At 53.7% G+C, this 25,634-nt stretch overlaps 1 protein-coding gene across 4 annotated transcripts; it reads right to left on the reverse strand.

Annotated features, from left to right (window-relative positions):
- Positions 1 to 366: 366 nt before the first annotated feature.
- Positions 367 to 25,634, reverse strand: ST3GAL5 (ST3 beta-galactoside alpha-2,3-sialyltransferase 5). 4 transcript variants are annotated; one of them, XM_068167676.1, is made up of 8 exons: positions 25,526 to 25,604; positions 24,040 to 24,120; positions 16,177 to 16,288; positions 13,274 to 13,388; positions 11,122 to 11,465; positions 8,714 to 8,900; positions 3,955 to 4,113; positions 367 to 2,802 (listed from the first exon to the last, which is right to left on the reverse strand). In XM_068167676.1, the coding sequence occupies exons 3-8, from the start codon at positions 16,284 to 16,286 to the stop codon at positions 2,539 to 2,541; spliced, it is 1,179 nt and encodes a 392-aa protein (XP_068023777.1). In that variant the 5' UTR covers positions 16,287 to 16,288; positions 24,040 to 24,120; positions 25,526 to 25,604; the 3' UTR covers positions 367 to 2,538. The 4 variants fall into 4 exon arrangements, with proteins under 4 accessions (XP_068023777.1, XP_068023775.1, XP_068023778.1 ...); XM_068167674.1 differs by lacking the exon at positions 24,040 to 24,120 and having other exon boundaries at positions 25,526 to 25,634; XM_068167677.1 differs by lacking the exons at positions 13,274 to 13,388; positions 24,040 to 24,120 and having other exon boundaries at positions 16,167 to 16,288; positions 25,526 to 25,634.

A 25,634-nucleotide genomic window follows, 5' to 3' on the forward strand; every position in this document is an offset into this window, starting at 1 on the left:
AGAACTGGACACAGTACTCAAGATGTGGTCTCACCAGGGCTGAGCAGAGGGGAAGGAGATCCTTCCTGGACCTGCTGGCCACACTCTTCTTAATGCACCCAAGTGTACCATTGGCCTTCCCAGCCCCCAGGGCACATTGCTTTTGTCCTTCCCTACAGCAAGTCTAAAGCACAGAACAGAGGCTGCAGCCTGCTGCTGCTGAAGGACACAGCCTTGAGTTTGAGGCCACTGCTATAACCCAGCATGAAACATTCCCATCCACACCAACCTCTATACACCATGGTCAGTGCTGAGGTGCATCCTCAGGACTTGCAATTCAACCAATCCCACACAGAAGCCCTATAGAAGGAGGCAAGCAGAGACAGCATCAGTAGAAAGTGGTTCCATCAGTTTATTGCTTTTTGCAGCCTGCACTTGACTGCCACTCCAGGGACAGCTGAGTCTCTGCAGGCACTTTCAGTGAGCATGCTACCAGAGGACAGCCTTTGGTCACTGGCCAGAGAAGTGGTGAGAAAATCTAATGCCACATCAGATGCCACATCTCCAAACAGCTCCTGGCATTGACATTGATCAACAGGTTGCTGTAAATCACCGAATGAAGCAGACTGGGGAGGGAGGGACCGCGCTGAACCACGACCGCGGTGTCTTCAGGACATCCTCTCGACAGACCTCCTGAAGTCTTCCAACACATCACCAAGACCCAGGGAAATGAAAGGATTTTGCTTCCAGTTTGAACACCAGGAGGAAATAATTAGCACATCTTCACATAAAGACTACCTGCATAGAACTCTTCACACTGTTTTAAATTAAAGCACTATTACACTTAGGAGACAGGGAGGCTAGAAACGTACTGCCAGTGCAGAAAGGTCTGGTTTCCATGACCAAGGAGTTGATGATATTGCTATGAACACAAACAGTGCCACAGACTAGAAGCCGACGTTCCACTTTTCTCACCCCAGATGGCTCTCAAGGAGAGGTGGGTTCATGAAACTCAAGAAAGAGGAGGTCCACAATTGCCTTCAGTTATGCTCCATGACCTGATGTCATTTTACTGCCTTTGAGAATCAGCCTGCTGCTCTCATACTCCAACACTGATCACTCACTGCAGCTTCCCTCTGTGGGAAACAAACACCAACAAACCACACCTCAGCCACCTCGTCCTCCCTTCCCCACAGCGGCCTTTGGAGAAAACTACAACTCCCTGCCTGCCTCCTCCCATAACAGAAGTGGAATGTTCACCATGTGGAGGGGCCATGGCCAGGAACCTCTCTAGGCCAATCCTGGATTCTCTGGCAAGCCTTCCTTCCCAAAGAAAGCATTTGTCACATCCTGTGGGTTGAGTGCCACTGCTCAGAGCAGTTTGACCTACTACTCTGCCTGGGCAAAATGAACACCAAGAGCTGCTGACAGGGACTGCTGCACAGCCCAGTGCAGTCCCTGTGCAATCCACTGATTTCCAGTCACAAAACAGAGAGAAGCAGCTCTGTCTCAGTGTGCTGCTTGCAGCATTTCTCTGCCTCGCTACTACCTTCTCAAAGGGATTTTCTTAACATGCACACTCACTCTGGCTGGAAAGCTGAGCCAGGAAAGCCAACAAGCCTGCTTCTCCCTCCAGTTACAGAGACAGCACTGGAGCTCATCTGGGTTACCACCACTGTAAGCTATTACAGTTACAATATCTGTAGTTAACTACTGGAGGATCATAATGTAACCCATGGGAAATCTGACCTGGTCACAGAGTCTGGTTTTGCTAAGTGGAAGACTCAGCCCAGCCAGCATTTGACAGAGGGCAATCCTCAAGTCCCTCCAGGAAAGCAAACAGGGCAGGCCTTGTACTCAAGCCACCTCTTGGGCTCTGCTGCCAGTCAGCTGGTGAGAGACATTTAGCTGGGTCTTAAAAAGGCAGAAATGACAAATTATTTGGTTCAGGTGAAAGCTAAACCCTCTCAGTGTGCCCTCAGGATAAAGCAGGATGCTAACCCAATGCTTTAATTGCTCGAGGATCAATCACAAAGGACTCACCCTTCAAGTGCTGCCCCCACACTTCATTTGCCTTCCCCTCCACTCCCACATTCCTCCTCCTCCACCCACACAATATTCCTACAAACCCAAAAGAATACAAACATCTGAAGGGAGAGACAGTGCTTAGGTTGCAAGGAAGACTTGATCCACCTTTGTTCTCCTGGCATGCCTGGAGAGGAGCGTCACAGCCAGAACTGGCTCAGCAGAGCCACAGCGCAGGGAACACCTCCTGCGTGCTGCTGGACCAGTCGGGCTAGGCCTGCGTGCCACATGCAGCTGAGGACAGGACTGCTGCTGTTATCCACTGCCCACAGCCAGCCACAGAAAGGTGCAAAGTACAACCTGACAGCAAAATCGATTTACAAGGCCAGCAAATGGAACTTGACGTGAGGAAAAGGTGAGAGAGATTCCAGGTCCACTTCACAAAGGCCTTGAAGAACTGCTGAAGAGTGCAGAGGTGGTTCCAGCAGGGCCTCTGCAGACTGACCCAGCCCGAGCCCTGGCACACACCCATGGCTAGCTGGCAGCGCTGCAGAACTCGCAGTGTATGCCACCCGTCAGGTCCCTGACAACCCTCTCCTGGATGAGCCTCTGCAGCAGCTTGGTCTCTCTGGTCACGTTGTGCATGGTCTGTCCCTTCATGGCAGCCATGCAGAGGCTGTCGTAGTAGTGCAGGGGTGTGCTGGGCTGGTCCAGGGCATAGCCAAACCCTGCCAAGCTCACTTCATCACACAGGTGCGTGGCCAGGACGACCGCCGTGACGCCGATCGTAGGCACGTTCTGGAGAGGGGCAGAAGGAAGCTGCTGAGCTCAAGCATCCTCTTGGGACAGCTTTTAGAAAAGCTTTACAAAGTTTAATGGCTTTGCCTCTTCCCTCTTCTCACTCAAACTGCAATCAATTAAAACTAAAATCAGCTGCAACTAAGACTTATTAAATGAGCAAGAAAGAGGCAAAGTTTTAGAGCCAAGCACTAACACAACCTGAGTGTTTGCCTTCAACAAGGCTTCTGGCTGTCAGCACCACCTTTTGCTCTGCCTGCCTGTGCTGCCCTATTAGCATGTAATCAATCTACAAGTGAACCACCACTCCAAGCACTCCAACAGCCCAACCTGACCCTTGTTGATGTGTACACTGATCTTGAGCAACAGGCTCTCCAGCCGTGCCCTTCAGAATGAGCCTGTGGAGAAGGCAGCTCTGCTGTGCTACAACTGAAAGGCAGAGCTTGACAGGTGACATCATGTAAATACATGTGAGGAGATCCTGGCACCAGCTATGCAGTGAGGCCCCCACTGGATGCTGTCAAAGCTTGAGGATGAAGACTGCTCAGTACTTTTTGCTGCTCAGGAGGGCTCTGATGACATCCAGTTTCTCCAAACAGCAGTTCAGATAGCGCAGTGTCTGACTCCAGCAGCAAACCATCACTCCCTACTGCAAAGCACACAGGGAGCACACATCCACCAGCTGAGCACAGGGTGACCCAGCAGCTGGAAGAGTGCTCTGCACTGGCCTGCTCTCTATGCTCTCAGCTTTCCCTGCAGCTGAAGACTGCCTACAGCTGACTGCTGGTTTGGCTTAGTGGGGCTGCACTTCACACACTCAAACACCAAATGTGTGTTTTAATGGCAGGCACGGGGATGTGTGAGTGTTCTGGAATGAGTTTGAGTCTCACTGCACGTGGGTGCTGTGTGAAATGGGCTGTTTCACGTCAGCATGCACAAGCACCATACCTCTGGACACAACTGAAAAGCTGAGCTGAAACCCTGCTGTGAGTCAGAGTCTCTGGAGAGCACAGCGGCTGCCCTACTACCTGAGGCCACTCTGAAGCTGCACAGAGAAACCTTCCAACTCAAGGGAAAACTCCCAAACTTTCCTCAGAGTCTTGCTTTGCTCAGCATTCCATAGTCATCTCCTCCTACAAGGCGGCTCCTTACCTCATCCCACCCCCAGAGCTTTGGCTGAGGCTCAGGGAACTGCAGGATGTCCAGGGCTGTCTCTCTGAGGACGAGCGGGTTCAGGAGCCGGAAGCGCGGCGCGGCCAGGGGGATGCGGCCCGCAACCTCCTTCCAGAAGAAGACTCGCACCCACAGAGGCTGAGGGGCAGAACAGGGAGCTCAGAGAGGGAAGCTGAAGCACAACTTACAGAATCCAGCCTCTAAAGCTGAGGTAGGTCAGGAAAGCAGAGCTGCTCCGAGCCCCTGATCGTTTTCACGGCCTCCTCTGGACCCTCTCCATCAGGTGCAGGTCTACCCTGTACTAAGGAACCACAAACAGATCAGCAGAGGGCACAGCTGCTTTTGACTGCATTCTCTACTCAGCCAACACAGCCCTCAGCCCCTCCCCAGCCCTTCCCCCAGCACCCCCTCCCCCCCCCCGTGCTTCCTCTGCCCTCCCCCTCCCCATGCCTCCTCTGCCCCTTCCCTCCACCCCCCCACCTCCTCTGTCCCTCCCCTCCCCCCCATGCCTCCTCTGCCCCTCCCCTCCCCCCATGCCTCCTCTGCCCCTTCCCTCCACCCCCCACCTCCTCCATCCCTCCCCTCCCTCCCCCCATGCCTCCTCTGTCCCTCCCCTCCCCCCCGCGCCTCCTCCATCCCTCCCCTGCCCCCCCCCCGCGCCTCCTCCGTCCCTGCCCTCCCCTCCGTCCCTGCCCTCCCCCCCCCGTGCCCCCCCCTTCCCTACCCCCCTCCCCCCCCACTGCCTCCTCTGCCCCTCCCCCCCGCCAGTGCCCTCTGCCATACCCGGAGGGGAAAAAAGCCAAAACTGGAGCTGGGAGCAGAGCAGCCTGAGGGCTGCCCTCAGTGCTGGGATAAAGATGTGCAGGGCTGGAGCCAGGCTCTGCTCAGGGATGGCCAAGGACAGCACAAGGGGCACTGGGGGCAAGCTGGAGCACAGGAGGTGCCAGGGGAACAGGAGGGAAACCTTTGTCCCTGGGAGGGTGCTGGAGCCTGGAGCAGGCTGCCCAGAGAGGTTGTGGAGTCTCCTGCTCTGGAGCCTTTCCAGCCCCCCCTGGATGTGTTCTGGGTGCCCTGCCCTGAGTGCCCTGCTCTGGCAGGGGTTGGGCTGGGTGAGCTCTGGAGGTCCCTTCCAGCCCCTCATGTGCTGTGGCTCTGATCAAGCACTGGCTTCACAGCCATTCTGCAGGCTTTGAAGTCAGCAGCTGTTGTCTGACAGCAGCCACCCAGTGATCCAAGTCCCCCTTCAGAAGAGGATTTCCACAAGACTCAGCCAGCTGGGTGCTGATCTCATGCCACTCACAGGCAGATGCATGCTAAGGGCAAACCCCACACCGAATCAGGCTCCTTTTGCACTAAGCAATGCTAACACTGCCACAGCTGCAGCACACCTGGAGGCTTTGAACAGGCCTCAAGGCACAACTCTGCAGCAGCTTCCGCTGACCACACCTCCCGGGTGCTGCGGTCCCACACCTCCCGGGTGCTGCGGTCCCACATCTCCAGGGTGCTGCGGTCCCACACCTCCCGGGTGCTGCGGTCCCACACCTCCCGGGTGCTGCGGTCCCACATCTCCAGGGTGCTGCGGTCCCACACCTCCCGGGTGCTGCGGTCCCACACCTCCCGGGTGCTGCGGTCCCACATCTCCAGGGTGCTGCGGTCCCACACCTCCAGGGTGCTGCGGTCCCACACCTCCAGGGTGCTGCGGTCCCACCTCCCCCCCGGGCTCTGCACAGAGCTGCCCAGCTGACAGGCCAGTGTTGGAGAGGAGAGGTCATGTTTTCAGTTCCCACAATCACAGTGCTTGAGGCTGGAAGGGACATCTGGAGGCCAGGTGGCCCAGCCCCCGCCGCTCAAGCAGGGCTATCCGGAGCCAGCTGCCCACAGCTGTGTCCACAAGGCTCTTTAATATCTCCATGGACGGAGACTCCACAACCTCCCTGGGCAACCTGTGCCAGGGCTGTGGCACCATCACATTAAGGAAGCTTTTCCTGATGTCCAGAGACACCCTCCCGGGTTTCAGCTTATGTCCATTGCCTCTGGTCCTGTGTCTGGGCACCACTGAAGGGAGCCTGGCTCTGGCCCTTCCCCAACCCAGCTATTCATGCACATCACTAAGCTTTCCCCTGGGTCTTGACTTCTCAAGGCTCAGGAGTCCCATTTCAATCATAGGAGAGAGTGCTGCAGTCCCTTAAGCATCTTCATGGCCTTTCTGCTGTCCTGTATGCCCATACCAAAATCAGTTCCCAAAACCAGCTCCCGGCACCAGCACAAGGAAGAAGGTGGAATGAACCCTGCAAAGCCAGCAAGGGTGCTCTTGGTGTAAAGCACAGACCTGAGGCTGTGACTGCCAGAGGATGCTGCAGGTGCCAAAAAGCAATCACTTGTGTTATAGAATGGGTTGGGCTGGAAGGGACCTCAAAGCTCATCCAGCTCCAAACCCCCTGCCATGGGCAGGGACACCTCCCACCAGCACAGGCTGCTCCAGGCCTCATTCAGCCTGGCCCTGAACACCTCCAGGCAGGAGGCAGCCAGTGCCAGAGTCTCACCACCCTCACTGCCAACAATTTCTTCCTCATCTCCACTCTCAGTCTTCCCCGAAGCTCCAATCCATTGTTCCTCATCCTGACACTCCCAGCCCTTACCAAAAGTCCCTCCCCAGCACTCCTGGAGCCCTTCAGCTACTGGAAGGCTGCTCTGAGGTTTCCCTGGAGCCTTCTCCAGGCTGAACAGCCCCAACTCTCCCAGCCTGGCCCCACAGGGGAGGTTCTCAGCCCTCTGATCATCTCTGTGGCATCCTCTGGACTCTCTCCAGCAGCTCCAGGTCCTTCTTGTGCTGGGGGGCCCAGAGCTGGAGGCAGTGCTGCAGGTGGGGGCTGAGCAGAGCAGAGCAGAGGGGCAGAATCCCCTCCCTGTGCTGCTGCTCTCCCTGCTCTGGCTGCAGCTCAGCACTCAGCTGGCTCTGGGCTGCCAGGGACCAGTGCTGGCTCCTGGGGAGTTTGTCACCACCTGACTCCCCCAAGGCCTTCTCCTGCAGCCTGCTCTGGAGCACTCCTCACCCAGCCTGGATTAGTGCTGGGGATTGCCCTGACCCAGCTGCAGGACCTTGCCCTTGGCCTTGTTGTACTTCATGAGGTTGGCTTGGGCTCAGCTCTGCAGCCTGCCCAGGTCCCTCTGGAGGGATCCCTTCCCTCCAGCTGTCAGCCACACCACACAGCTTGGTGTCATCCACAGACTTGCTGAGGGTGCCTGACAGCTGTCACTGCCAAAAGGTGTTAAACAGCACTGGTCCCAGTACCAACCCCTGAGGGTCACCACTGGTCTGCACTTGGACACTGAGCCACAGCTGTGGCCCTCCGAGCACAGCTCTCCAGCCAGGTCATTCTGTCCCCTCCAAACAGATTGAACACAGAGACCCACCCTTGGCCCAGGCATTCTGCACAGCCAAACCTTGAGACACAAACAGCCAGCTTGGAAAGTCAGTCAGGGATCCAAGTCAAGTGAGACAGCTGCAGGTCCTCAAAGCAACCACCCCAGTGCAGGGCAGGTCACGGACTGCCCTTGTTTCACCAGGGGCAACACGGCCAGGGAGCAGAAGTTCTTCAGTTTGCACAAGTCCATGGAAAACCATACTCAGGTGATTCAAAACAAAGCAATATCCCTGCAGACAATCTCTGGACTGAAGCAGTAGCAGGCAGCCATGGTCAGTACTAACCAGACCTCCTAAACAGCCTTAAAGCAGCAGGGCCCAAACCACACCAAAGCTGGGCAGGTTTTCTTCTAACCTCTGTCCAGAACTCAGAGCACTCTTTTCAGCCTGTGGTCAGAGAAACCTAACTACTGCTCTTCAGCTTGTAGGGATGACCTGCCTGCACACTGGCAGAGCTGAAGAGCACCAGCTTCAAGGGTTTGGAAAGATGCAAACCCCCTACCAGTTCCTTAGGACTTCTTTAAATGTGTAGTGAGAACTGAACAAGCTCTAAAGTCTGGAAGAGGAATGGAATGGACCAGGTTGGAAGAGACCTTCAAGATCATCGCATCCAACCTATCAACCAACACCACCTAATCAACTCACCCATGGCACCAAGCACTCTGTCAAGTCTCCTCCTGAACACCTCCAATGATGGTGACTCCACCACCTCCCTGGGCAGCACATTCCAATGGGCAATCACTCTCTCTGGGAAGAACTTCCTCCTAACCTCCAGCCTAAACCTCCCCTGGCACAGCTTGAGACTGTGTCCTCTTGTTCTGGTGCCGGTTGCCTGGGAGAAGAGACCTACCCCCACCTGGCTACAACCTCCCTTGAGGGAGTTGTAGAGAGCAATAAGGTCACCCCTGAGTCTCCTCCTCTCCAGACTCCAAGTGTGAGCCACAGCTGTGAGTCCTGCTGACTGCAGCAGCACAGAGCTGGGCTGGCAGCACGGACTGACACTCAGAAACCTCATTTCTACTTCAGGCTTTGCAGACTTGAACAAGTAACTTAAACCTGAGGTGAAATTAATTCCACTCTAGTAAACCCCTGCTCTGGCATTTTGCTTGGTGAAACCACAAATACCTGTGGCACACAAAGTGCCAGTGCGGGGCTGCAGCATGGCTGCTGGTACCAACTGCCCCTAGAAGATGGAGCCCCCAGAGTTACAGACAAGATCTCCAGGAGATGAAAGCAGGAAGGAACAGCCCAGACAGCTTCTGAGGCAGGAAAGCAAGCAAGCTCACAGGAACAGAGGGCTGGCTGGGTACATACCAGAGTTTCGTTTTTCACCACGGCTTGCAGCCAGCTGAAATCAGCACTCTTGAAGAGCACAGCCACGAAGAAGCTGCCGGGGGGGTACTCGAGCGCGGAGCGGGGCGCTCCCTCGGGGTAGGTCAGCCGCAGGGTGGTCTTGTTACCAACGTGGGCTGCGTAGCCTTGAACTGGGGCATCATTTAACCTGGCAACAAAGCACAGTGCAGGCACACTGCACTCAGTCTTGGAAGCATCAGGCACTGAAGCCGAGTACTTGCGCTGGGCGCCTGGGCTCACAGCAGGGCAGAGTGCTGACTCAGCACCTCTGTGCTCTTGCCTCAGTCCCTTTATTAGAATAAACCTTTATTAGAATAAACCAAACCAGGTTGGAAGAGACCTTCAAGATCATCGTGTCCAACCCATCAACCAATCCAACCCTCCCAAACAGCTAACCCATGGCATCCCCCAACACCCCTGCTCCTGGAGAGGAAGCCAGTTTCACTTCTGGACTAACTGACAAGTGCACAACTGCAACTTCAAACAGCGTGGCAGAGTTTCAGCATCACTGCTTTGTGCCACCTCAGAGAGGCTTGAAAGAGGAAGGGAATGCAAACCCCTGACAGCCAGGAAGTTGCTCTTTCTTCCTCTCCATAGCAACACAGATGGGCACAGTGTGCCACAGAGAGGCACCCAGATTATCCCTCCAGTACATCCTGAGGCATGGCATCCTTCCAGCTCACCCCAAGTTTTAGATGCTAGGATAGCAGAGGCCCTGCAGACTAGGGTAGGCTAAGGGGGGACATCATTGCTTTCTACAGCTCCCTGAAGGGAGGTTGGAATGAGGAGGGGGCACAGACTCTGCTCCTTGGTGGCAAGGGACAGGAGCAGAGGCAATGGCTCCAAGCTGCCCCAGGGGAGGCTCAGGCTGGAGCTCAGGAAGTCTTTCTGCCCTGGAAGGGATCTCAGGGATTGGCAGAGGCTGCCCAGGGCAGTGCTGCAGTGCCCATCCCTGGGGGTGTGCCAGCAGCTGTGGAGCTGGTGCTTAGGGCCATGGCTTGGTGCTGAGCCTGCAGTGCTGGGTGGAGGCTTGGCCTGGGTGAGCCTGGAGGTCTCTTCCAACTGGATGTGCTCTGGGATTCTATACCAACAGAGAAGTCCTCTTCACCCTGCCAGCCCTGACTCCAGGGAACAGTTAAGGCAAAGTCTCTGCCCTTCACCATGCTGGAAGGTTTACCTTTGTGCTAGAGCTGTTGTCTCACTCCAGCAAGGCTTCCTTTTTAAGGGGAACAAATTTGAGTTTACAAAAGAAGTTTACATGATCCAAAATACAGAGGAGGAGAGTTCAAACAGTGATGTGCAGAAGGCAGGACTGCAGGGTATGTGTTCATGTAATTCAGCTACTCTAAACCCTGGGTGACGGCAGAAAGCACAGCCTGAGCTCGTAAAGATAAGGGAAGATAAGCACACCGCAGGCTGGCTGCCTGCCCCTACACTCTCATTGTGTTTGAAATGGTTATAAAAACAATCACCTCTCACATAAAAGTGTCCAAACTAACCACAGGGAAGAAGGCAGAGGCGAGGCCTAAGGCCTGCCTCTGCAAGCTCCAAGAGGAGTGGATGGATCAGGCTTGGCTGTCAGGTCACTGCTGGATCTCTCCTTTCTGACCACGGGGGGTTGGATCTGTAGCCCACAAACGATGACAGTGCTTTGTCTTGTGCACAGAGAGCATTTGTTTTGCTCCTAAGACTTCAAATTTAACCAGACCACAGCTGCACAAATTGCATTGGGTTGGAAGGGGATCCTCAATGCTCATCTCATCCAAGCCCCTGCAGGCAGCAGGGACAGCTCCAGCTAGAGCAGGCTGCCCAGGGACACAGCCAGGCTGAGCTTCAATGGCTCCAGGGACAGAGCCTCAACCCCAGCCCTGGGCAGCCTGTGCCAGTGTCTCCCCAGCCTCCCTGTGCAGAACTTCCTCCTCAACTCCAACCTAACTCTGCCCTGCTCCAGGTTCAAACCACTGCCCCTGGGCCTATCCCCACAGCTCCTTCTGAGCAGTCCCTCCCCAGCCTGCCTGCAGGTCCCCTGCAGATATTGAACTGCAGCTCCGAGGTCTCCCAGAGCCTTCTCTTCTCCAGGCTCAACTCTCCCACCCAGTCTTTCCATGAGAGGTTCTCCAGCCTCTGATCATTTTCCTGGTCTCCTCTGGACCCTCTCCAGCAGCTCCATCTCTCTTGTGCTGGAGAGCTGGACACAGCACTCCAAGTAAATGGCTCAAAAGCACTTTCAGGAAGAGTCTTTTAAGCTGCACACACGTGGAAGATAGTTTCCCCTTGAAAAACAAGGTCAGCTCACTAAAGTAAAGTTGAAGTAACTGGAACTCACTAAAAAATACCAACAAACAGTTGAAGCAATGGAAGATACCAACCTGATAACAACATCAAACTGATTCAGCAGGTGACCCAGCTCTGACTGATGGAGAATTCCACCACTGCCAACAACAACACAACGCTTGCAGTGTGTGGCCTTCAGCTCTTCTGGCAAACCATGCTCAGGCAAGAGCTCAAGGAGGTCTGTCAGTTTATCAGAGTACTTGTGAAATCCAAAGGGAGGCCCATACTTAAACAAAGCTTCATCTTCACTGAGATCTTTCCTCACAAAGGGAGCCATGTCCATGCTGTACTTCTCTGCAAACAGCCTTCTCATCTCTCTCTTCACGTGAGCAGGTCGGCACTGCTCCTGCAGTGTGGCACTGGTGAACTGCTGTGCTTTCTGCAACAGAACACAGGTGGTGGGGCTCAGGAAAGCCAGCCCCAGGAACATGCAGAGGCCTCTCAGTGCTACCCTCCAGCTGAGCACTGGCAGTTCATCACACACAGATGTTTACAAGGCATTTGAAAGCTCTCACTCCAATGCAGGCACTACCCAGGCTGAAAACCTGCCATGGAATGTTCTCTCCACCCCATCTCTGCAGTCTGCAGACTGCACTAGGCCAGTGAAAGTGGCAAGTGACAAGGAGCTGTGACAGAGCACCTGTACTGTTAGTTGCAAACATAAATTAACCCCCCCACATGTCCCTCTACCCATCTAACCCTGCAGCAAGCAGAGCCCTGCTCCCTACTCAGCTGCAAGACCAAGTCCTGCCCACAGGAGGATGTGACCAGAGATGCATCCCCTGGGAAGAGGGATGCTTACTGATGCTGCTTATTGAGCAGCACCTCTCCCAGAGGACTGCAGGGCCTAAAACACAGCTTCAGAAGCAATGCAGGTGGGGGTGCTTCAGGCCTTCTTGCAAAGACTACTCCCCAAAACAAAAGCCTAGAGCTACATCCTGCAGAAAACAATCAGGATGAGATAAAACTACTCTGATTTGTCTAACTGGAAACAAAGCCCAAACCTACTGAGGTACATTTGGGAGAGATCTGTAGAGGCAAGCTGGTGAATGGTGTAAGGAAAAGACAAAGAGCAAAGGCACTGCTTTTATCAGTTCAAATAAACTCTGTGTGTGTGGTCTCTGCCCCAGCACAACTTGCTGATCTTTCCTGCCCTGTAATCAAAACCCCATGAGCAAACACAGGGCCAGAGAGTCAATACTCAAACCTAGTGCTAGCTTGGTTCTCTGCCTGTACTCCTCAGGAAAGGGAAGCTGGGCTGCTTTGTTTCTTTTTCATTCTAAAGAAGACTGTTCCACACCACTGCCTCTGCCACCATTACAAACCACTCAAGTCTGGGCATAAACACCACAGGAGGTTCAACAAGCCCAAGTGCCAGGTCCTGCACCTCGGTCACAACCACCCCATGCAGTTGTTAGGCTTCCTTGGCTTAAGGTGTTGTTGGCTTTTGCTGTTAGGAAGCAAGAGTTTGTTACTCAGAAAATAAATGTCAGATGAAGGGGAAAGCAAAGGGCTTCAGAAGGGCAACAGCATGTACTCAAGGTGCACTTGCAGCAGCACTGAGACTGTCCTCAATTCTCTGCTCTCCCTTAGCATCGAGACAACAGCTGTGGGAGACCCAAGGCAAGGACTGAGAGCAAGAGCAAAGTTAAGTAGCCAAGGCAGAGAACTGCCAGCAAGAAAAGGCTTTATTGGTATCTGTTAGAAGAGCTTAAAAGCCACCTGAAAAACTGCAGCTGAGGCAGCTGCTACCTAAATAGGTGAATGAAGCAAGAGCTGCCCCTTCCTGCACATCTGCCCCCTAATTCCAAACCCATCTGAGGAACTGGCTTAGAACCTTTGATTTAATCTGCTTGGTTTGGGGCTTCTCAGGGTTTTGAAGTCACACTGCTCTCCAGTTGCATCACTCTCTTGATCACCAGTGACACCTGCATTGCTGTCCATTCCAAATGTTATCAGTAACAGGTAGCTCATAGCGCCCCTAAGGATCCACTTTCTCTATGCCCCTCTGCTGTTGCTCCACAACAACACAAAACCAGAAGTTCCATGGCATGAAATGAAGCAAAAATACATTTTCCCTCCCAGGTTAATTTCAGCATTCCAGCTCTGTGTTACAGATCCTTACAACTCTTACACTGTCAATTAATAACTCCTCTAAGCCAAGTGAAAAAAGCCAAGAGTACCAACCCTTACACGATGGAGGTCCACGTAGGGCAGCTTAGTTCTGTCACATTCTTCAGGGCCAAAACGGAACTTGAGGAAGTAGAGGAAGCACCCTCCCACCACAGACAGTACAACAAGGCTGAGGACAAACAGAAGGCTTTAGGGGGGGGACCAGGGGGAGGGAAATCAGCTTTTTCACCAGCAGTCCATCAACTGTTTCTGTTTCTATATTCAAACAAATCCAAGATGGTTGAAGAACTTCAGGTGAATACTTGCACCGGCTTCACAGCAAGGCAAACTCCTGCTCTGTGCACTGCAAACCCTTCCCAACCCTTCAGAGCTATTTGCAGAGGGCTGCAAACAGACAAGGAAATGGGCACTCTGAGTCAAGCAGCTCTCTGCCTGCATCATAGACTAAATCCATAGTGGATCATAGAATCAGCAAGGTTGGAAAAGACCTCAGAGATCATTGAGTCCAAGCTGTCACCCAACACCTCCTGACAGCTAAACCATGGCTCCAAGTGCCACATCCAATCCCCTCTTGAACACCTCCAGGGATGGGGACTCCACCACCTCCCTGGGCAGCACGTCCCAATGGCAAATTACTCTTTCTGTGAAGAACTTTCTCCTTACCTCCAGCCTAAACCTCCCCTGGCACAGCTTGAGACTGTGTCCTCTTATTCTGGTGCTGCTTGCCTGGGAGAAGAGACCAACCCCCACCCGGCTACAGCCTCCCTCCAGGGAGTTGTAGACAGCAAGAAGGTTTCCCCTGAGCCTCCTCTTCTCCAGGCTAAGACACAGACTCCTCACAAAGAAACAAAACGTGGCTTTTTCCTACTTTAAAAGGCAACTCAAGTTTGAAATCCATATTTTGATGCAAGCAGAAGAAAGGACAGAACCTCAAACTGCAAGATTTGGGCCAATGGGCACTGCTCATAAACATGATATTCAACCCAGTGATAGGATGAGAGGTAATGGATGGGAACACAATCACAGCAAATTCCATCTTAATATGAGATCAACTTTGTCCCTGGGAGGGTGCTGGAGCCTGGAGCAGGCTGCCCAGAGAGGTTGTGGAGTCTCCTGCTCTGGAGCCCTTCCATCCCCACCTGGATGTGTTCTGTGTGCCCTGCCCTGGGTGCCCTGCTCTGGCTGGGGGCTGGGCTGGATGCTCTCTGGAGGTCCCTTCCAGCCCCTCACATGCTGTGGCTGTGCACTCACTGGCAGAGTTGAGATGCTCAGGTTTATACTGAAATGTCCAATTTAATTCCTGACATCCCCAAAATATGCATAAGATAAAGAGAGAAAACCACCAACTGGAAACTGAGTCACACAGACTACTGCATACATACAGCCCAGTGTTCAGTGCTCCTGGAAACTCTACAGATGGAGCTAAGGCAGCTTTCAAATACCTTTAAGAAAACTCTGTACCACAGGCACTGAGAGATGCAATCCTGGCATTCAGCTTGCTGCAAACAGGAAGACTGGAGAAGCACACTGTTCATGGAATGGGTTGGGTTGGAAGGGACCTCCAAGATCATCCAGCTCCAAACCCCCTGCCATGGGCAGGGACACCTCCCACCAGCACAGGCTGCTCAAGGCCTCATCCAGCCTGGCCCTGAACACCTCCAGGCAGGAGGCAGCCTGTGCCAGAGTCTCACCACCCTCACTGCCAACAATTTCTTCCTCATCTCCACTCTCAGTCTTCCCTCAAGCTTCAATCCATTGTTCCTCATCCTGACACTCCCACCCCTTACCAAAAGTCCCTCCCCAGCTCTCCTGGAGCCCTTCAGCTACTGGAAGGCTGCTCTGAGGTTTCCCTGGAGCCTTCTCCAGGCTGAACAGCCCCAACTCTCCCAGCCTGGCCCCACAGGGGAGGTTCTCAGCCCTCTGATCATCTCTGTGGCATCCTCTGGACTCTCTCCAGCAGCTCCAGGTCCTTCTTGTGCTGGAGGCCCAGAGCTGGAGGCAGTGCTGCAGGTGGGGGCTGAGCAGAGCAGAGCAGAGGGGCAGAATCCCCTCCCTGTGCTGCTGCTCTCCCTGCTCTGGCTGCAGCTCAGCACTCAGCTGGCTCTGGGCTGCCAGGGACCAGTGCTGGCTCCTGGGGAGTTTGTCACCACCTGACTCCCCCAAGGCCTTCTCCTGCAGCCTGCTCTGGAGCCACTCCTCACCCAGCCTGCACTTGGTCTTGTCATACTTCATGATGCAGCCTGCCCAGGTCCCTCTGGATGGATCCCTTCCCTCCAGCCTGTCAGCCACACCACAGAGCAATTTTTATTGCATCTGATTTAACTAAATTCAATTTTACACTGTCAGAGGAAATCAAACTTTCATCAGCAGTATCAGCTGCAACCTCTGGAAACAGCTGCCTGACAGAAGCCAGGGGATTCACAGCAGATGAATGGGGTCAGGTTTCTTCCACAGAGGTTCTGCAGGCATCTCTAGATTCCAGTGAGGCTGTGCCATTCAGGTGCTCAAAACACCACTGCACAGAATGGTTTGGCTTTTGAGTTTTCTAAGCTTTAAGACCTAAAATTTGCTGTGGCAGGGAGGCATCACATTAGGGAGGGATTTTGGTTGAAGCCATGGCCCTGGATGTACACCAGCAAGCACTCATCCCAGTCTGACCTCCAACCGAGAACAACCTGGCAAGGTTTGGTGAGGCAGCATTCCAGAGTCTTCATGAACACCTTAACTGTGATGGGACATCTCCCCAGAACACCCACTGACCCTCACTGCCCTGTACAAAAGCCTCAGCACCTAAGCTCCTGGCAGGGCTGTGGTGCCCCAGGGAAAGCTGCGTGCCCAGCACTCTGCTCCCATCCTGCGGCCGTCCCCCGCGGGGCTTTGCCTGCGGGCTGCACCTGCGGCTGGGGGAGCAGCAGCTAAGCTCTGTGCTGCTCCCAGGGACACTTACTTGCGAGTACCTTTTAAAAACCAGCTTGGTCTTCTCATCTTCACGTGCAGCCACCTCACACCACTGCACAGGAGGCGAAGGATCCCTTCTTAACTTCACAGAGCTATCGTCACTCAGCATTGCTGTGAGAAAGAACAAGGAAGAGCCAAACGTAACTCTGCTGAACCAGGAGAGGTCCCCGGGACACCCAGCGGCTTCCCAGGTGCTGGGCTGTCCTGGCAGAAACACTGAATTGCTCCTGACCTCCCTGTGACCAAGGACAGACCTCAGATGCAGGAGTCAGGACATGTTGCCAGGTTTAGGTCTGTGCCTTCTGCCATCACACCACTGCCTGTCAAACACCAGTGCTTGGGAAACGTGTGCTCCAGATCCCAGAGTGTCCAAGCACCACGCAGGCTCCAAGGATGATCCCAGCTCCAGAACCTGTACTCTCAAAACTGGAGCCCACATCTCAAATCAACTCCCTGATCCCCCCCAAGGTTAAGCAAACCTGTCTCATCATCAGTCTGAAGCTACTGCTGACCTCTCCAGAAGTACCAACAGCATGGTCAGCAACTTCAAAAGCAAGCAGCAAAGAGGGCACGCAGGAAATTCTGCCTGGCACACAGCAGGACCAGGAGGCTGCCAGCAGCTGCCCTCCAACAATGGCTATGAGCCCAAGAGGAGAGCACAGAGCCCCCCGACAGATGGGCAAGTTGCTGGTGGTTAGCTAGGGAGAGGCAGTGCTGCAGCATGCCTCAGCTCCGGGTTTGGAAAGAAACACAACAGCTTCTCACAGCCTGCTGCTGTTAACCACAGGGGTGAGCAAATGGCAAGCACCAAGAAAAGCCTTCCCATGCAAGTCTGTGCCAAGCCAAGAAACAGCTCCCCAGCACAGCAGGGTTTTAACTGCTCAGGGCTTTTCCCTGCACTCTTATCCAAGTCAATATGCACCTTCCACCGGCTGCAGTGGTGCAGTAGTGCTCACAGGAGCAAAGGCAGCAGTGCCAAGCACCTCAGGGCATGTCATTCCCACAGCATTCCTCAGTTAAACACCAAAAGAACAACCAAAACCCAACTCAAATTTAGAGAGAACCATGGCAGCTCAGAAACCAAGCACCAAAGGCAAGCTCTGCCTACAACCCAGAGAGCCTTGCTGGCATACAAACCCCACTGCCAAGCACGGAATCACAGAAACATTCAGGCGGGAAGGGACCCTCACGATCACCAGGTCCAACCAGTAACCCTCCTCTACAAGCTCACCTCTAAACCATATCCCCAAGCACCACATCCAAACCACCTTTAAACACATCCAGGGGTGGTGACTCCACCACCTCCCTGGGCAGCCTGTGCCAGTGCCTGACCACTCTTGCTAGGAAAACCTACTGCCCTGGCACAGCTTCAGGCTGTTCCCTCTTGTTCTATCACCAAGTACCTGTGAGATGAGACCAGCACCAACCTCTCCACAGCCACATTTCAGGTAGCTGCAGAGAGCCATGAGGCCTCCCCTCAGCCTCCTCTTTTCCACACTAACCATCCCCAACTCCTACAGTTGCTCCTCATCAGATTTACTCTCCAGGCCCTTCACAGCTTCCTTGCCTGCTATGCCCTGGCTCCAGCACCTCCACATCTCTCTTGTATTAAGCAAGCACTACTGCACCCTTTCAGAAGGCAGCAGCAGCCCTACACTTGTTTTGAGAGCCATAAATGCTGGTGTCTCTGCCTACAGAAGATGTCTGCTGGTGATGCTGTGTTGCTACAATCACATTCTGCACTGACATTTCCACTGCAGTGCAGTGAGTGAGGGCTTGAGGGGCTTCAGTCTCTGTGCAAAGCTGCAGTGGAAGCTGACCTGTCCCTCCACAGGAACAAACTCCACAGCCTGGGGGGTCTCTGCCTTTTTTCTCATTGCTGTTCCTAAGTACACAAAATGTCCACACTTGAAATGTTTTAGAAGCAATGATATCTTTAGGAGGTCCTTCTGTGTGGGAATGCTAAGAACTAAAAAGCAGCCTGTGCCAAGCTGAGCATGACCCCTGCCACCCCCTGACAGACTGTGTCTGGTCATGCAGAGCACCCCAGGGAACCCCAAGACAAGGATATGCAGCCCCCATTGTTTGAGTCCATTTCCAGGCTGCTGGCACACCCCCAGGGATGGGCACTGCAGCACTGCCCTGGGCAGCCTCTGCCAAGCTCTCAGATCCCTTCCAGGGCAGAAAGATTTCCTGAGCTCCAGCCTGAGCCTCCCCTGGGGCAGCTTGGAGCCATTGCCTCTGCTCCTGTCCCTTGCCACCAAGGAGCAGAGGCTGTGCCCCCTCCTCACTCCAACCTCTCTGCAGGGAGCTGTAGAGAGCAAGGAGGTCTCCCTCAGCCTCCTCTTCTCCAGCCTCAACACCCCCAGCTCCCTCAGCCCTCCTCTAGCCCAGGGGCTCCAGGCCCTTCTCCAGCCTCACTGCCCTGCTCTGCACAGGCTCCAGCTCCTCAGTGTCCTTCCTGCAGGGAGGGCCCAGAGCTGAGCACAGCACTCCAGGTGTGGCCTGCCCAGTACCAAGTGCTGTGTAGTGCCTGTATAACATGAGCATGATGGTGGGCAACACTGGAAGCTCCTAGAGGCTGAAAATTCCAAGCTAACTCTTCCTCTCACAGTACCAGCAGAAGCAGCTTTATGAGTCGTCCCTGAGGATGTCCACCTCCAGGTCTTGCTGCACAATGCAGCTGGCAGCCAGTCAGTAGCGGAGTCCCCCAGGGATCAGTGCTGGGCCCCATCCTCTTTAACATCTTTATTGATGATCTGGATGAGGGCATTGAGTCCATCATCAGTAAATTTGCTGACGACACCAAGCTGGGGACAGGAGTTGATCTGCTAGAGGGTAGAGAGGCTCTGCAGAGAGACCTCAACAGGCTGGACAGATGGGCAGATGCCAACGGCATGAGATTTAACACATCCAAGTGCCGGGTGCTGCACATTGGCCACAACAACCCCATGCAGTGCTACAGGCTGGGGTCAGAGTGGCTGAGAGCAGCCAGGCAGAGAGGGACCTGGGGGTGCTGGTTGATGGTAGGATGAACATGAGCCTGCAGTGTGCCCAGGCAGCCAAGAGGGCCAATGGCATCCTGGCCTGCATTAAGAACAGTGTGGCCAGCAGGAGCAGGGAGGTCATTCTGCCCCTGTACACTGCACTGGTTAGGCCACACCTTGAGTCCTGTGTCCAGTTCTGGGCCCCTCAGTTTAGGAAGGAGGTTGACTTGCTGGAACAAGTCCAGAGAAGGGCAAGAAAGCTGGGGAGGGGTCTGGAGCACAGCCCTGGGAGGAGAGGCTGAGGGAGCTGGGGCTGCTTAGCCTGGAGAGGAGGAGGCTCAGGGGTGACCTTATTGCTCTCTACAACTACCTGAAGGGGGGTTGTAAACAGGCAGAGGTTGGTCTCTTCTCCCAGGCAGCCAGCACCAGAACAAGAGGACACAGTCTCAGGCTGCACCAGGGGAAGTTCAGGCTGGAGGTCAGGAGGAAGTTTTACACAGAGAGAGTGATTGCCCTTTGGAATGTGCTGCCCAGGGAGGTGGTGGAGTCGCCGTCACTGGAGGTGTTCAGGAGGAGACTTGACAGGGTGCTTGGTGCCATGGGTTAGTTGATTGGGTGGTGTTGGGTGATAGGTTGGACGTGATGATCTTGAAGGTCTCTTCCAACCTGGTTTATTCTATTCTATTCTATTCTATTTGCAGCTGGTGTAAGGAGATCAGGATTGCAGTGTAAAGACCACAGCAACTGAAACCTGCAAGTCCCACCCATGCAAAGGGCTTGAGCAGGCAGTGAAACAGAAGGTACAACTACTGCAAAGCCACCCAAACCCGGCTGCTCAATTCATGTCCCCTTCTCAAAATCAGACACACAAACTGCTACAGAAACAGACCTCCAACCCCAGGAGATCAAACCAAAGTTTCCTCAGTTCTGAGCACTGGTTTCAGGAAACAAAGCCCAGAAGAGGCAGAGGTGGCCTTCCCACATGGAATACTCCTCAGCAAGGTGCTCCTTCCTGAGATCTTTGTACAGCAGCACCAACTAATTCTGCAACCATTCCCTGTTCCAAGGCTTTTTAAAACACCACCACAGCCTGGCTGTGTCCCTGGGCAGCCTGCTCTAGCTGGAGCTGTCCCTGCTGCCTGCAGGGGTTGGACTAGATGCCCTTGGAGGCTCCCTTCCAGCCCACTGCTGTCTGTGACTCTGCACGTTCAAGAAAACTGAAACTCATCAGAGATTTCTTCCTGGGACACAGCTGGGGCAAAGAGATGACAAAGATGGACAACTACTACACCTAGTGCCTGGGATTACTTGGGAGAGCTGTGCCCATGAAATGATTCACATTTCAATCAGTCCTCATCCCTGACCACAGAGGTGAGAGATGATTCAGTTTGTGAAGGCTTCCAAGGCTGACATCATATTTGAGCAGCATTAGTAATTTGTGTCATCTGATGGTGAACCTTACAGTCAGGGTCAGTGTTGTTTGCTTCTGCAGTACTGATACCCAGATCAAACAAAGGCTGAGTCTGAGGAAAGCAAGGGTCCTGAGGTGCAGGGCTTGGTTGGGGGTTCCAACACAGACAAAACATTTAAGAGCCATCAGGTGAGCAGAGCCTCTTGAAAGAAGAAACTTCAGAACGACAAATTTCTCTTCTTTAAGGAAGTCATTAAAATAATCTCAGGGATCAGGATAAAACTCTCCCAGTTCCCTCCCACATTTTCAAACCCTGCTCTAGTCTCTTCAGTTTGTAACAGTCTTCATTTGGGGGAATTTTAAGTCACAATTTATTGCCAGTTAATGCAACTTCCAATCACCAATTCTGATGTTAAGGAAAACGATTTTAGCCATGAGCAACCACTTCTCCTTTCCACAGGCTTCAGTTCAAGGCAAACACTGCTCCTCCATCCCTCCTTGACTCAACTGCTTTTATTTTTGCCACAGATTACACAGAGCCTGTCCCAATTCCTCTGAGGAGGTGAGAGGAGCGTGGGGACATCTGCATAAGGGCTTCTCTCTGCAGCACCTCTGTGATTCTCACTGGGTTTCTTCTGCTCCTCTGTGCTTCTTACCAGCTGACCTGGCCTGGCATAGACGGCCCACAAGTCCCCAAGGGGCATCCTTCCTCTGGGACTCTCTCTCCCTGATCTCCTGATCAACCCCTGGTACCTTCAGCTCTTTCCTGCCTTTTCAAACTGCCTCATCTCTTTGTTGGAAGCAATAAACCATTGTGGAATACATTTTGAAACCAGCCTCTATCCATACAAACCAAACCATCACCCACTGATGGTTAAAAACCAACAGTGACTCATATCTCATCCCAACAATAAGGAAAGAAAATGGAAACAGAAGGCCAAAAAGAGCTGAAGCTGAGTCAATAGCTGTGCAGCCTGCCCTCCACGGAAGCCTCCACCGCTGCTGGTGCGCTGCAGCCCAACTGCTGCCTCACACTGCAAGGCAGCAGAGGCAATGTTACCCATTTGGAACACAGAGTATTTCCTAGATACAAAATCTGGAACATATTTTCTTGTGACTTAAGGAATTTGTTATTAAAAACCAAACCTGGAACCACCTGGGATCATCCACGAGCAAGAGGCACAGCACGACCTGCACCACAGCACAGACTGCCTCACTTGCCTAGAACCACAGAATGCTCTGGCCTGGGAGGGGCCTCCGAAGCTCACCCAGTCCAACCCCCCTGCACTCAGCAGGGACATCCTCAGCTAGATCAGGTTACCCAGAGCCCTGTCCAGCCTCATCTTGAATATCTCCAGGGATGGGGCCTCAACCACCTCCCTGGGCAACCTGCTCCAGTGTCCCAGCAGCCTCCTGGTGCAGAACTTGTTCCTCACCAGACCATCCTGTGATTTTATGAAAAGCACCCACCTGACAGATGTGCCTGCTCTGCATGGTGCAGGCTTGGTTAATTTAATGAAGTCCTTAAAGAGAACTCATCCTTGCCAGCAGAGAGGAGAGGAGCCCATAACATGGTGACAAGCACCTACAGCAGGACCTCAATAACAGAGCACAATGCATTTCCAAAGGGAGCTGCGACTGGTCAGGCTTTTTCATCAGACACTGAAAGCAAAACCCACTCCTGTCTGCACAACCTGCAATTCATTTGCTTAAGATCTATCTCCTCAGCAGATGAGACCCTAACACTGAATCCTGTGTAGGCATCACTGGCACACAGCTAAATGTGGAGCAGGTGAGAATCTCCAAGCAGCTGACAGACCTGGATGTTAGGAACAAGTTCTGCACCACGAGAGCAGTGGAACATTGGAGCAGGTTGCCCAGGGAAGTGGTTGGGGCCCCATTCCTGGAGCTAGTCAAGGTAAGGCTGGACAGGGCTATGGGCAACCTGATGTGGTGGAGGATGTTTCTGTTGACTGCAGAGGGATTGGACTGGATGATCTTTGGGGGTCCCATCCAACCCAGACCATTCTGTGACCACCAGCAGGTTCTCAGGTGAAATCACCTTGCCTGGAGCCATGACTGCCAGCCAGAAGCAGCAGCACCTTAGGAACATCACTGGTTTTCTGTGTTCTCTTCTGTTTAATGGCCCATCCTCACCACCAATTACCATGGAATCAACTAATCACCTTATGGAATTGTGTATGTTTGCCCAGTCTTTTCCTTTGGGAAGGGATTCACACAGCTATGCTGCAACTTGTTCTTAACCTTGAGTCATCCAGACTGAATGAAGTAAAAACCAAATCTTCCAGCTGAAATCCAGTCCAATTATCCCAGGGCGACACCATCACTTACAGCACTCACAGGAGGCAGCTGAGATGCTAATAGTGCCTTCTAAAATAACCTTACAGGCAAAGATCTCCTAGTGAGGTGCTAAATGACAATTCCACTTTCAGACAAGAATCACCTTGATTTCACCTCTGCCTTGGCTCCTTCCTCTACATTCAAGCTTTTCTAAGCTTTGCTGGGAAATCTCTTTCCAGTGGCCTGAAGTGGGGAACAGCAGAAAACCATAATGCACAACACAGGAAAGATCAGCAGGGAGTGCTTCAGCACTTCAGAGGGCAGCTGATGCTTCCAGGCAGACAAACCACCTGAATTTTGAGTCGTTCTGAGCCACAGAAAGTCAGTGCTTGAGCCAAGCAGGAGGAAACTGCTGCCAGGAGCAGCGTGGCACTACCAACAGAAGTTTGTCTCTTGCAGAGGAAGCTTTTGAGCCCCCTTAGCCTCTTTTGGTTTTTTAAAGCAAATTCCTTTTCCCTTTCATGCTACCTGTGTAAGCAGCATCCTATCTGCTGCTGAGAAACAGAGGTGCAGCTCAGCATCTGCTGAAGCCAACAGACACACAGCAAGCACACAGGCTGCTGCTACTCAGAAACCCCTCCCAGGCACACCCTGCTCAGAACTGCTGCAGATGATAACAGAGAGCTCAGTCTGCCTAGCTCTGCAAAGCTGGTTGAGAGTTGATCCTTAGATACACCAAACACCAACACCAAAGTGAAAAGCAAACAATTCAAAACAAAAGGACATCATCAGCACAGGAGACGTGGTCACAAACAAATATGGACTTGGAGCAAAAGATTCTTGAGCAGCAAAGAAACACCCTTCCCACAGAAGTAAAGGAAAATAACTTCCACAAGGTCTAAGGAAGTCCTTTACGAGTGACCTCATGAGAGGGTTCCCTTCCATGGAGGAGACCCTTCCATGACCCAGAAGTCCCGTGGCCAAGCTGCCAGCATGCAGCTGTGAAGCACTGGATGCACACACTGCAGATGCTTTCATCGCTCAAGTTCATGCACATTTCAGAGTTTGAGAGCTGCTCCATCACCCAGCCTTGGCTGGGTCTCCTCCAGCAGTTTGCCTTTTATCAAACCTCAAGCCTTTCCAAGTTTGTCAGGCTCTCTTACCTCAGCAAAACAACCTGCCCTCCAAATAGCCTAACTCCAAGCACTTTTGGCACGTTCTGCATCTGTCACCTTAACTGGTGTCTGTAAAGTAAACAGAATTAAGCCTTTTTAGCCCATTTTCCTCAGTGAAAAGAAGTTTCTGCTGTTGCACTGTCATCTGGTATCCTGCCCCTAGCTGCCTGTCAATCACTTGGCCAACAGAAGCACACCCTGCGGAAGGGAGGATGCTGCATCCCAAGAAGCTCCAGGAAAGCAGAGGCAGGGTGAGCCCTTCCCACCCATAGAGAGGAAACAGCCAGTGCCCCACAGCACCTGCATGCACCAACCCTCCCACTGCTTCTAGACCTGCCAGGGAAATGCCCCCTTTGCTGCCTGGCCAACGGAGGACTTGAGGAGTAGCTGCAGGTTTCCGGCTGTGTGATCCAGACGGGAGGCAGTAATTCCACTGCGGTGCAACGGATGGGCTGACACCCTGCAGGGAAACCACACCGCTCCCAACTGCATCCCTGCAGTCCCATGACAAGCTGCCTTTGAAAACGTGCTTCCACTTTAGACACACGAAGAGCATTGAGCTCAACAAGTTTTCCTCAGGAAAGGAAGAACTGTGCATCTCTATTCACCCTTTTCTCAGAATGAGTCCAAATCAGCCATTCCCCACACGAAAGCTAGCTACCTCCAGTAATTTTATGAACATTTCCCCTTCATGTCCATAACAGCACACAGCTGCAAAATAAACATCTCTCCTCCCTCAGTCTTATACTACGATCTTACCTACTTTAAAAAAGGCAGCTCAGCAAAAAACAAAACAAAATCTTTCCTGAGTTAGGGTTTAAAAAAAGAAAAGGTTTTCTCAGCGACCACAGGAGTCATTCCTCCTTTCGCATCTCCATCCCTCCCGAGCAGGAAAAGCCAAAATCGCCCCCGAGCAGGTTCTGGCACGTCGCGGGCGAGCAGAGCCATCCCTTGGCTTCCGAGGAACCGCTCAGGGCAGTCCCAGCCGCACTCCTCACCCTCCCAGGACGGGCCCGAGGCAGCCCTTCCATCGCCCCGCAGCCCTCCCCTACACGGCATCTCCCGGGAGAGTCCCGGAGGGGCACATCCTGCACACCTCCGCCCCGCAGCGGAGGGGCACCGAGGCCTGCGGACACCCACGGCCGAAGGAGGGAGCCGCGGCCCCGCGGCACATCGCTACCCCGAGGCACCGGGGCTCCGTCACTCGCCCGCTCCGATACCCCAAACCGCCGCTGCCTCCGCGGCTCCTTGGACCCTCCCCTGCAGCGACAAAGGGCCCCGGGGCGCCGCTAAGGGGAAAGCCTCCTCGGCACCCCGCACGCCCCCAGAGCCCCACGCACCCCTGCGGCGCCCCGCACCGGCAGGCCCGCGCCGCAGCCTGCCCCGCTAACCCCCCCGCTTTCCCCTCCCTCCAAATGGCCCCGAGCCGCGCGCTCCCTGCCGCAGGCCCCGCCGGCGCTGCGGGGTCTCCTACCTGCGCCGGGCCGGGAGCGGACGCCTCGCCTCCGCATCGGAGCGGGCAGAGCAGCGTGGCCCCGCCGCAGGTAACGGCTCCGGACAGCCGCGGGGAAGGGGAGAGGCGG

Source organism: Melanerpes formicivorus, unplaced genomic scaffold (genome assembly GCF_026170545.1).
Source record: "Melanerpes formicivorus ecotype bairdi unplaced genomic scaffold, bMelFor1.0.p_v2 SCAF_121, whole genome shotgun sequence".
Taxonomy (NCBI): Eukaryota; Metazoa; Chordata; class Aves; order Piciformes; family Picidae; genus Melanerpes; species Melanerpes formicivorus.